The 12989-nt window shown below is 41.3% G+C and overlaps 1 protein-coding gene across 1 annotated transcript; it reads left to right on the plus strand.

Annotated features, from left to right (window-relative positions):
- Positions 1 to 919: 919 nt before the first annotated feature.
- Positions 920 to 12797, plus strand: g6fl (g6f-like). Its single transcript, XM_059339785.1, has 11 exons — positions 920 to 1036; positions 1868 to 2200; positions 2753 to 3019; positions 3325 to 3360; positions 3703 to 4035; positions 7674 to 7940; positions 10877 to 10993; positions 11222 to 11295; positions 11560 to 11586; positions 11960 to 12006; positions 12307 to 12797. The coding sequence occupies exons 1-11, from the start codon at positions 964 to 966 to the stop codon at positions 12311 to 12313; spliced, it is 1581 nt and encodes a 526-aa protein (XP_059195768.1). The 5' UTR covers positions 920 to 963; the 3' UTR covers positions 12314 to 12797.
- The last annotated feature ends 192 nt before the right edge of the window (positions 12798 to 12989 follow it).

Below are 12989 nucleotides of genomic sequence, written 5' to 3' on the forward strand. Positions count from 1 at the left end.
ATTAGCTCATTGGCAGTGGATTCATTAGACAGAGCCAAGGCTTATGGTGATTATTTACCCGTAGAGGAGGGGCCACAGGATCAGTACCATGCTCTGTGTCAGCAGCCACAGGCTTCTTTGAAGTCACAGTCTCTGTTCCCCTGCAACACTCTCACACTTCTCCTCTCCCTGGGTTTTCTCATTCTGTCGGAGCACCTCTCCCTCCACATTTCTCCCTCCTCGCAGCTCTCCCATTTTTTTCTCTTTCCCTGTCATTAGACACCCACAATATATATCTGCGTTCTCTCCCTCTCCTTCTCTTTCACTATCTCTCTTCACCGCCCCCATTCACCCAATGGTAATTATGGAAAAATCTGTAATAGTGCTCAGAGGAGCTGATAATACCTTTAGCTTAATTAAAGACATTTATGGGATGTAAAGACATGTAGCCTAGGGGTTGCTGTGCACCCACACTAACCCAAACTCTTTATTTCTTGCTTTTTCATCTCCCTCAATCCCTTGCTTTCTGCTATTCTTATCATTTTCTCCGTTTCACACACACATTGTGATACACACCACTACATGCTCATTCTTTTTGTCAAACTGAATGTTAAGGTCAAAAGTTTTGTAAGTAATTACCCAGAAGTTCAGCTTTGAAGTGATGTAAAACATTGTAGGCCTACATCACGGTGCAAGGCTTGTGTTTGGGTGATGGTAATACCAGTATATGTCCTTTATCAGCCCAAAACACATGCACACTCGATAATGACACTTTTTTCCTGTTGATTATCCTCGTCTTGGCCACATCCTGTTGGACTGAAAGATGCACAGCAAACTTGTTAACATGTCAGTCAGGGACACCAGTAATATTGCAGGGAAAGTGAACAATACTTGGTGTTCTGGAGCGTACTTAGAAAGGTCACAGTGTTGGAGAGACAGCTGGTGCAGTGAAAGTGTTTTTTTTTTCTTTTCTCTCAATGTGTGATGGAGTCTGGTTTTCATGCTGTTATTCTGTTTTCCTCCCTTGCAGTATATTCCTCTCACTCTGGCTTCACAGGTATGAAATAATTTCTTTGACTTTAACAATGTATTGCTGAAGTGATTTAGCTGGGAAGGAATTTCACATTTACCAGCTAATGTTGATTTTCGAGGGCAAACATGAATAAACCTGTTTCCTTCATTGTTATTCGATTTAATTGGACCATCTTTAAAGAAAAGGTTCTTTTTTTGTAAAGTCTGACCTGAAATGATGCTCACATGCCAATACATACACTGAATGAGTTATCAGTCATTGTAAGTGTTCCTCGTGTCCATTAGGTTTGTCTGAAACTCTCTTTAGTGCACGTGTAAATCCTTAAATTAAATATGTAGCTTAATCCCACATCAAATGTTTGCAGAAGGGTCTTGGCAGTAATGTTATGTAAAATGAATGTATAATTTCTTTACTTACATTTGGTCTCTTTGTGGATGTTGTATCTAAATCTGAAAATAAAGTATTATCATCAACATTTATCTTACTGACTGCAAAGAGAATCTTTTCATATAGAAAATTCAGTGTAAGACAAAATACACATTTTTCTGTGTAAAAATGCTTTAGTAATCTGCATTAAATAAATCTATTTGATTATCTTACAAAGTTAAACTTTTTTGTACAAAGTTCTCATTATCCATTCGCAAAGAAAGGCTGTCCAAAGAAACAGAAAGAGGGAATGTCATCCTAAAAAGACTAACTTTGTAAGATTAATGTTGACTTTGACTACTGACTACCCATATTAGCTTCAGAACTGTTGTCCCCCACCACTGACATTCAAAGACGGGATCTCTTTGCAGCCAGTACATACTTTTTTTGGTAGTAAAAATGCTTAACTTTTTCTCCTCTCTCCCTCAGACTGGGAAGATGTTGTGGTGGTTAAGGAGGGCATGCCTGCCACCTTGGGCTGCACTGATACAACAGTGAGGGGTGCTGTGGCCATTAACTGGATGGCGAAGTCACTTGGTGCGGATGAATGGAAACTGGTTCTCTCAGCCAGCGAGATGGGAGAGTTCTCTGGTGGTGCCTCAAAGCCATCCATGCGATTGACTGACCCTAACTTTCGAGACACCGGGGTTTTCACTCTGTTCTTTCTTCCCAGAAGAGAGGATGGCGGCCTTTACTCATGCTTGATAAAGCAACAAGAGAGGAAACTGCGGGAGAGGATTATCCTCTTGGCTATCCTTACAGGTAGAAAAATCAACAGGTTACATGTGAGATTCCTGCAGCACCTGTCCCCCATAGGAACATCTCTATTATCTTCATTTGTAAAGCACACATATAGTGATACCTCTGTTATTTATTTATACCCATTACTTATTAATTTTTAATGTAGTGACATCTTTGTACTTTGTTCACCTTTTTAAAAAGTCTTTAGACCTCTTCATGAGGCCTCTTGATATACACGTCAATAAAATGTTACATGATTAATAACTAATTATTTGGTTGATTGCTAAATTAATGGGATATTAAAATAAATTACCTTTGCCAAGTACATTTTCTCAAGTAGTGCAATTTGAGATACTTCTGTTTATTTCCTTTTTCTTTTTTATACGTTACTCCACTAATATCCTCAAATATTACACTTTTTACCCCATTACATTTATTTGACAATTTATGGTATTAATTACTCTGCAGATTAATATTTTACATTCATATCTCATGATGTTATAAAAGATACAACAATAAAATGTTTTTCCATGTTATTTCATCATGATTTCCTGTGTCTCCCTCCATCTTCAGTCACTGTTTTCCCCGCTGCACCTATTCCTCAGCGTAGCACCCTGCGGCTTATTGCCAGTGTTAATCCCATTGACGCCGCCACCAAGATTACCTGGGCAGCACCTGGCAGCATTTCCATTAAGAGCGAGAAAATACTAAATACAGGCACAGTGGCCAAACTGCCACAGGTCCTGTACAGTGACCACGGGCCCTATATCTGCATGGTTCACCCGTCGGGTAACAGCAGCAACATGCTTTTCGCCTTCAACGTGGACGTGATTGTTGACGGTGAGACTGCATCTAGAGAGAGAGAAAAGCAAAAGCATGGAGGAATTGAATTTGTTGCTTTTGTTGATGGTATGAGTGGGCATCAGAGCTTGAAACTCCAGCAGCGGCATTATTTATTTAAGCATCCTGTAGCTACGGTTCTTCAAAGTATTTACTTTTATAGACCAGTTTCAAGATTCAAAAGTCTACTGTAGATCTTCACTAAAATCCAGCCAGTCCTCCTGTGAATATTATAGTTGCTACATTTATGTATTATTCATTATTTGCTTTTTGCCCTCCCCTTCTCGCTTCCCTTCTCTCCACAGCTGACAATGTGGCCTCATTCACCGATATAACACATGGTGAGTGACTTTGTAACGCAAGCAGTGTGAAAGTCCTGTGTCAGCAGCCTGCTAATCAGGCAGAGCAGAATGCAAAACCAACTGAAGAAGTAACTCTCAGCATATAAGAACCTAATCCCTATTGTTGTAGGAATTTTCCCCTATCTCCATTTCCCTATTTCCTTACTATTCTGTTTACTGTCTCTGTCTTCACCTTACTCTTCACTCGCCCTCTTTTTATTCTGAATTCCCTCTCTCTGTGTCTGCTTGCACTGTTATGTCTTCATATCCGTCTTCCTCACTGTCTTATCTATTTTATTATTGTGGTTTCTCTTGTGTTTCCTCTTCCCTTCTCGCCTGCAGAGAGAGAGATCTCCACCGCCACTCAAGCTCAGACACCCCACCCCGTGATCTGTCCTAATATCCCGGGGGACTACGTCCAGCTGTACTGGCAACCTCCAGACGGCAAGCACAGGGAGATGAGACATGTGTTTGAGTACGACCGTTGGAGGGGTTCCACGTTGTCGACTGAGCACAGCAAGAAACTCAAGCTTGCCGGCCCACCCTACAACGCAGAGACTGGGAGCTTCTCCTTTCTGCTCACCCCCGGGTTGAGAGATGGCGGCCTCTACATCTGTAACGTGATTCTCAATGACAACTGCATCTCCCAGAGCACTCGAATCAGCGTGCTGAAAGGTACAGACCGGGGTCAGGAGGAGGAGAAAGTCAAAGAGGAGGTTGATTAGGAGAAATGATACAAGGGGCAGGGATGGATTGATGACACAGGTGGTGTCAGTAACATGTATTTGTGCTGTATAACATGACATTTTGTTAACATTGTTATGCAAAGCAGCTGTGATGAAAGGAATAAATAATCAGATGAATTTAAATTAAAGGAAAAAACATCAAAAATGTCTGTAGTTAAGTGCTGGATAATTATAGGAGCACCCAAGTCTCTTTCAGCTCTGCTCTTCCAAAACATATTCCCTTATTTGGTGTTTGGATCAGGAAATAATACAGAAGTGTTTGGGATCTTGTGACTGCAACAGCCATAACATGAGACTCAAAGCGTCATCAGATCATTCAGTGACCACTCATTTATTTTCATATAATTTATTACTTTCCTGTAGTTCAACTAAAGCCATTGATATTTAGGTGAATATATGATTGGTTGTTTTGCTTCAGGCATGGTGGATCTTGCAGATGTTGCAGTTATTTTTTATAAGTTAGCCAATGAACCTTTAGGAATAGAGCTGGAACCAGGAGGCAATTAGCTTAGCTGAGCATAAGAGCTGTAATTACTTTGCATGACATGTTTGTATGACATGTTTGTATGACATGTTTGCAGACGATGTCGCAAATCAAAATTTTTCATAGTTGTTCAGATGGCCCCACAGGAGGTCGGAGTGAAAAGCCCATAAAGAGGGAGAGATGTGATATTGATCGGGATGGCACACATATTGAGGCAGTCTCTTCTGAAAGGCATTCAAAGTGGTGAATTCGGAAAAGTGAAAGACATGGTTGTCGGCCAAAATAGAAGAAAAGAAACAGCGGAGAAGTTAAAACCCTGGCCTCTGTCTCACCTCTGCACAGCAGGCTAATCACAAAATTGTCGGTTTCTGAAAGTTGCAGAAATGTCGGGACACTGCCTCGCCACTGGTTGCCTGGCAACCTCACAGCAGTGGAATATGTATTCAGATCCTTCACTTAAGTGAAAAGTACCAAAGAAAATATCACTATTTGGTGAAGCTGATTGACATCTGGAATTAGACCCCGGCTACACTTTTTGTAAGATGTCAGAAGCCAAAAAAAGCTGGAAACCACTGGTTTGATCTTTAACAATATGTCGTATTTTAAAAGTTTTTAATAATATCCACGACAAATCGTCATCTGAAAAGTCACCCGTAATTAAAGCTGTAAAATAAATGTAGTGGACTAGAAAGTATAATATTTCTCCCTGAAGTGTAACATAGTGGATTACTTGAGTAAATATAGGCTACTTTGAACATTTTCACCTGCAATATTGCTGTGACGATAAGCCACCGGGAGGTCACGGTGCCCTCTGGTTAACGCACATAATGTCCCCTAAAACCACAAGTGCATTTCTGTATGTGTATGGCTAAAACACATGAGACATAACATGCTGATTAATGAGCTTTAGATACCCTGGTCTGAGCCAGGTTAGTTGTTTTCCTCTGCTTCAACTCTCTATGCCAAACTTAGCTAATCACCTTCAGGCTCCTGCTCCAAGCTAGCACTTACACATGAGAGTAGCATCGAGCTTTTCATATTCTATCTCACATATGAAATAACTAAGTGTAGCACAGCAGTTCCCAACCTTATCTTCTGTCAAATTAACTCCTTCATCAACAAATTATTCACAATATTTTTTCACAATCATACATTTTTACAATATTTTTACAATTTTAGTTAAAATGTGTTTTATGCAATAATATGTTTTAATACAAATCTTTAGGTTAGTTTGGTCAAGTTTGCATTTACTAATGTCAGAACCTTGACATTTAGGCTAACGCTAACTACTTCCACTATTTAGCCATTAGCCTACTTTTAGCTCATTATTAAACTGCCTATTAATTACTTTCGGTTAACTCTGTTTCCATTACTTAGCTACATATTTTGACTGTATATTATTTTTTTTCAGCTACTTTTTAAGCATTAAGGCATTACTTTATGTTTTAGACTTACAGTCATGGAAAAAAAAATATTAGACCGCCCTCGTTTTCTTCACTTTATTGTTCATTTTTAATGCCTGATAAAACTAAAGGTGCATTTTTTTTGGACAAATATAATGATAACAAAAAAAATAGCTCATAAGAGTTTAATTTAAGAGCTGATATCTAGACATTTTCCATGGTTTTCTTGATAACAATTTTGGTTATTATCAAGAAAACCATGGAAAATGGCCAGATGTCAGCTGTTAAATTAAACTTCTATGACCTATTTTTGTTGTTATCATTGTCCAAACAAATGTACCTTTAGTTGTATCAGGCATTGAAATTAACAAGAAATTGAAGAAAAAAAGTGGTCTAATAATTTTTTCGCGACTGTATCTGCTGGCTTAGACTTCTTGCTAACTAACTATATATCATATCATATATTTTGTTTTATAATGTATTCATTTATTTAAATGAGTTGTGCTCCACTACAATATTTCCATGTACCCCTGGTAACTGCACAGGTACCCCTGGTTGGGAATCCATGATGTACAAGATAGTGGCAACATAAGTGGCAGAGGTTGACACAGTCACTTCACTCCCCTGTAGTCACAGGACCCATGTCTCTAGGAGCATTTGTCTTGCTGAAGGAATATATTAAATTCTCACAGCTCTCAGCGCATTGTTCTCACAGATCATACACTGTTGAATAAGCGTGAAGAGAATTTCCCACAGCTATTGATAAAATGTCCAATTATTAAATGAATACATTTGCAGCATTGCTCATGAAAAGGAACATTTGCTGGATTCATAAATTGAAAAAGAAAAAGAATGAGCAGAACACCTGTTGATTTTTATGGGGAGGTTCCACCCTTTGGAGAATCACACAGAATACATTTACACCCAAACACACCAAAACTCAACACACACATACATATACAATGCCCTGTCATGGCGGCCTTGGAAGACTTTACTAATCACAGTCTCACTGGCATCCATCACAGCCGCCCAGACATGACCAGCCGATCCGTCACTGTCACTGTCACCCTGCTTCACACATCTGCATCCCTCATACACGCGCACATATACACACATCCACCCACACACCAATCATGTGACGCATATATTTTTACCCCACCTCATTATAAGTATCATTATGTGTGATTATACCTGCTGCCCTCCCACTAAGGCTGCATGTGGCCCACGGTGATCACACTAATCAAGGCTGAAATGTGCGTGTTTTTATGCGTGTGTGTGTGGGGGGGTCTGTGGAGCTTGATTACACCCAGATGGATCCTCATTTCGGTTTGATGAGACACTAAGCATCAGTCACAGTCAACCAATGCATTAGCTGCAAATCACTTTAATGAATATATATTATTTTGACCCCTCTCTGAATTGTTCTTTGTTTTTCATATCACTTTCCCTTTACCCCATTACTCTCTATCTGTCCTTGGCCTTTTCTATATTCACACACTACCCTTTAACTCACTTTCTCCTCCTGCCTTGCTCCTTTCTCTTCCCTCCTACCTGTCTTTTTCACTTACTCATCCTTCCTTCTATTTCTTTTCTTTTTTTCATCCCTCTGTAACATTTTCCCTCCCTCATCTTCCTCCACTCCTCTCCCCTCCCCTTCGCTGCTCTGCGTCACATCCACAGTTAAAACCAGCCGTCCCTCCTCAAAGCTGGAATTGGAGTGCTTGTACTCAGAGACGTCCCAGGTCCAAAGTGTGTCTTGGAAACACCAGAATAAAAGCCAGAAGCTGAGGATGTCCACCAAAGGCCCTGGCCACATCGTGACCGTTCTGCCCTTACCCATCACCTCTGACACAGCTGGGAACTACACCTGCACCCTGCAGCTGAAAAATGGGCAGACCGTCCGGGGTATGCAAGTTGTCACACTGCCCCAAACAGTTGTGATAGATGGTATGGTATAACAAAAGCTAGTCTGTTTTCCTGATTTTCTTTATCAAAACTTTCTATTTGACCAGCACAGGAGTCCAGGCAGACTTCATGTCAACTCAGTAGAAATAATGAACCGTGAATGTGGAATATTCTCGGATATCTGCTCCATGAAGCATTCTACGGCGCATTCAATCCAACCTCAGGTCAATTCATCTGCCAGAAAGCCCACAGTCTGCAGAGGAAAAAGCTCCTGACAGATACCATGTGTTATGCTTCCAGTTAAAAGGGTCACAGGTCAAGACTTTTGTGAAGTTGTGATTTGCAGATAATATACAGCAGGGATAACTCTATTTACGTGCCAATTTTTCATAAAAATCCTCTACAGTTTTAATACTCTGCTCAGCCTCGTCTATAAAATATAAAACTTAAAGGCTATCGTTCTTCTCATCACGCTTGCCAAGCTAATACGCGAATATAAGGAGACAGGACCTTAGGACATCTCTCCCCACAAAAAAACTAAATTATTCAGGCTTATTGTATTGGTGGCTGTGGGGGAGCACAGGAGGATGTGACAGTTGAATGGATCCCTTTGCAGGGATGAGTTCACTCCCCATACCCCAATAGATCACTTGGGTTGAGAGGCCCAGAGCTCATCATGATGCACGCTGATGGTATGGCTATAAGAGTAATGGAAATGGAGGAAAGAGAGATGGTGATAAAGATAGGAGAGGAAAAGAGGCAGCAGGGTTTCGCCTGATTGGAGAGGTTGGATCAGGGGGGAAAAGTATAAAGTGGGTGTTGCATTTGTCCAGTGTAAGATGAGGGATTTAGACTGAGCAGTGAAAAGTTCAAATAACGAGTGCGGGATGACCTACATTTAGACTGCTGAAAAGTGACAAGTTGCACAAACACTGCAATAGTGCAAGATAGCTCAAAAGTTCTTGGTTAATAATGAATAATGTGACAATAAGCAGTGACAGTTTACGGTTTATAAATAGTTGTTCTGGAGACAGTTGCAGTTTGATTTTTGCACAAGGTTGGTTCTAAGAATGAACTGAAATAAAATTTTAGTCGACATGAAATAAACCAATACAACATGTGATAGATGTATAATTTGTGGATCTTATGTGCTGTAAGCCAAATCTGAAAGTATAGTGCCGGTTGTAGAAGTACAAAATATTCTACATAATAGAATTCCTTTCACCAGTGGCACAGTTCAGAGAATGCAAAATGGAAGCAATCATTGTGCTCTGCAGCACATAAAATACTTCAAATGTCAGGGATGTTCTGCAATCATTTGCTATCCTGAGTTGGCCCATCATTTGCAAAGCATTCAAGCAGTTCTTTGGTCTGTCTTCTATCAGCCACCCTCCTCTACAATCGCACTGATATAATTCGCCCCCCTACCTCATTTCAGATGAAACAGACGACGTAGGGAGGAAGTGCCAGTGGAGGAAAGGAAAAGGTGAGATAGAGGCAGATGAAAGTAAAAGGTGGAGAGAGGGACAGAAATAGAGAAAAGCAGAAATGTGGTCGTGAGAAAGTGGAAGCATTTATTCCTCTCTTCATTGCACTCAATTACCATAATTCATGCGTTAAAGCTGGCATGGAGAACAGTGCAGGTCAGTCTTGGGGTCAGCACTCACCACAGTATTCCATTAGCAACCTGGACACATACTCGCCAATCAATTACACCTCGCACAGCACATAATGATTGATCATTTTGAAACCAGCCGAAAGGTGTGACACCAGGACTAAGGTGAATCCCGCGGGTCAATCCTTTGACAAACAAAATTTTGATGAGATGTCTGAGTGGTCTGCACTTTTGCCAGGTTTCTGTCCATCAGATAACCTCATATACGCCACAGAGAGACAGTGTATGAATTGTTTAGAAATAGATGATGATTCAGTAAAGAGCCTGTTTAGGTAGCTCTGAAGTGTTCTGTTTATTAGGCTTCTCTTTTGTAATCCAAAAATGTCTTCCACTATCTCATCTGTGCTCCTTGAAGAGTGAGCAGACAGCGACAGAACACTGGTTCAGGTAGGCTAAATTACAGCAGTCTCTGTGGAAACGAGTACCTCCCTCTTGCTTCTCGTGTCGCCCTGTGGCTGTGTTTTGCAAGACTGATGTCATCCACATTATGCAAACAAACCTGACAAGTTTGATAGCACGCGTGAGCTCTTCCAATAGAATTTAACTCCAGTGAGCAAATGGTTGCTTATGTAATGTTTGTGTTAATCATGCCTACGCTTTTTAACCACCTGTTTTTATGAGCCTGCATTGACAGGGTTTAGCTGAAAGACAGTTGTCAGTTTGCATTGAGGCAGTTTGTTGCTGGGATCAGATGTCAAGAGAGTGTGCACTGAAAAGCCTCTATTGACTCTACCTGCACGACATACATAACTATTTACATATTATGATAATGAGATAGGGAAGGGATATGATTTGCATAAAGTCAAATCAAACACCTCTGTATGAAGGTGGTATTTGCTGAGGTTTTGTGTAATAATCTAAAAGCATCTGGTCTCTTTGATACTGCCACTTTTCTTCTTCCCGTCCACGTTTCAAATTGACAGCTTTTACCGTCCAGACTGAGGGGTCTGTCTGATCGATGTCTCCTCAGCTGTCATGCAATCTATTCACTCTGTCTGACAGAGCCTGGATTTGCTCGCCTTCTTCTACTGCATTCATTGTCTGTGAGTGACAGCAGAATGATGCAAATGCATGTAACATGTTTAGGAAATCTCAAACCGCAACAAGTCTTGAAATCCATAGCTTGAAGTGTTTGTATAAAGAAAAGGTCGCCACCCCTCTTGACTCAAGCAAAATGCAGTACAAACAGCAATAACTTCTCTTTATGTCATTCAACCAAACACACTCTACAAGTTTTATATTAGCACTGTTCCTGGAAACATTCATGGCTTTTTTCTCTCTCACACTTTTTTCCTTCCTTTAGAAAGAGAGCCCACCCCCTCCCTGCTCCCTTCTCTCTCTGCTTTATTACTCCTGGTGCCCCTGGTTGCTGCGGCTGTCGGTGTGTTGCTATGGAGACAGAAACACATTTCTGATCGCGGTGAGTCTTCCGGCGCTTTCTTTTTTGACAGCTTGCCGTGTTCCGTCCATCTTTGGCCCCTGTCGGCTGCCACTGAGTGATGTGGGCCGTGACATCCTCTGGGGTTGTTGTAATGAATCTGCCCCCCCCTCCTCCCTGTGTATTTGTGTGTGTGTGTGTGTGTGTGTGTGTGTGTGTGTGTGTGTGTGCGCGGGCGTGCGACATTAGTAACTATCTCTCTGTACTCAGGTATTGAGCAGTCTCTGTCTGTCCACCCGAGTGATGCTGAGAACATCTATGAGAATCCTGAGGATATGAGACAGGTGATGAATTCAGACATTTTCAAATAATCTCTGATGAATTTCATCTCCTCCTCTCCCACTCCTCCCCTCTGGTATTTAGCAATCTCTCTCTTCTCTTTCTGTCTCTCACCCTCCCCTACCCTTTCCCTTCTTATCTCTATCCTACAATTTTTTTTTGCTTTTCTCCTCTGTTGGTGTTTTTTCCCCTGATTTCCACTATCCCTCCCTCTCTGTCACTTGTTGTTCATTAAACCTGTTTTCTCTGCTCTCCTCCCTTCCCAACAGACTCCTCCCCAGGGCTCAGTGTACATGGTGAGTTATTGTGTTGTCCCCTGCGTACTCACAAAGGCGTGTTGCATATGTGCGTTCCTGTTAGGACTTGTGACACACACATCCACCAATGCATACAGACTCTCTTTCTATTGCTTCCTCCCAAAGCTGTCAGCAGATGTGTCTTCCCTCACACTCACAGTCCACTCCTCCAATCTGTCAGGCCTCTTTCAGATAAACCCATTGCCTATCAACCGTCACCCTTACATTAGTGGTATTAAGAAATCAATCTCATTACACAGGGTACAGAGGGACATAAATCTGGCCTCAGTACTATGAGTCTCTCTCCTTATCCTCCTCTTCACTGTCCCACTCTTCCCCTGCCCCCCTTCCCCCCTTTTCTTCTCTATGCCAGGATTTGAAGCCAAGAGGAGAGGATGATGTCTATAAGGAACTGGAGCGGTAAGCAAAAAGCCTTGCATCACCTGTGTGTGCTTTTGTATGGTGAACCGTATATGTGTGTGTGTGTGTTTGCACTGTCACTCATCTGCCCCTCACATTCCTCTCACACTCACCAATCACGCTGGCCTGAACATCACTCTGACACTGTGGCATAATATCACGCCATGCGCTGACAGGCAGCGCTCCTTCGCCCGTGTGTTGTTATTGCGTGGGCTGTCTGTGTTTGTGTTTAAGGAAGAATAAAAGAGACTGGGGGACGAGAGATTTTTGTGCGAGTTTGTCTTTGTGCTCTGTTTTCAGATACTAACAGTGTCAGAGCTGATCACCTACCCACATCTCATCCTCATCCAGCTGTCACATCCGTTCAGTTCCCAGCTGCAGCAGAAGGCCTTTATAAACAAAAGTAACAACTGAATGTCAGAGTTGGGATTTGAAGAAAAACTTCAATGCTTCAGGGAAATGCAACTCAATTGTTTGAATGTTTTTTTGTATTCTAAGCTATTGCTCTTTAGAAGTACTTTATTACTGATTTGCTTTGATGGCTGCACATAGAGCAAGAGGGGAAAGATTTCCACATAAAAATCTAAAATGTTTACTAAATGTGTGGAAGTTAAAGCAACTACAAGGTGCTTTCATCGTGTGTTGACTTTGGTGGTCCCTGAGGAGAAAAAGCGGTAGTGTTTCCATTAGCACCGCCACCTTGTGTTGTGAAGTTCTTGATCTTGATATGCATGCACATGTTGCGGAAGCAAGAGAAAGAAAGGTACAACTTGTTTTTGTTGTTGTTAATGCAGTTTTTCTTTTTCTTTTCTTTTTAAGCAGCTGTTTGCACGATGCATAGCAATGTGGTGATGTATCTGTTTATGGCAACAAAATAAGCTTTTTAGCCACCAACACAAATTCATATATTGATGTAAAAACATTGTGTTTTATAAATAAAGCAGACATATTACATACCTGTCTAGTGGGTAAGAGAGCCAATT

Source organism: Centropristis striata, chromosome 8 (assembly GCF_030273125.1).
Source record: "Centropristis striata isolate RG_2023a ecotype Rhode Island chromosome 8, C.striata_1.0, whole genome shotgun sequence".
In the NCBI taxonomy this organism is placed as follows: domain Eukaryota; kingdom Metazoa; phylum Chordata; class Actinopteri; order Perciformes; family Serranidae; genus Centropristis; species Centropristis striata.

Excerpts from the sequence above, each read along its gene's own strand:
- g6fl (XM_059339785.1), top strand. The coding sequence starts at position 964 with ATGGAGTCTGGTTTTCATGCTGTTATTCTGTTTTCCTCCCTTGCAGTA. Across the intron at positions 3,361-3,702 it reads ATTCACCGATATAACACATG|AGAGAGAGATCTCCACCGCC; the intron begins GTGAGTGACTTT and ends TCTCGCCTGCAG. Across the intron at positions 7,941-10,876 it reads CCAAACAGTTGTGATAGATG|AAAGAGAGCCCACCCCCTCC; the intron begins GTATGGTATAAC and ends TCCTTCCTTTAG.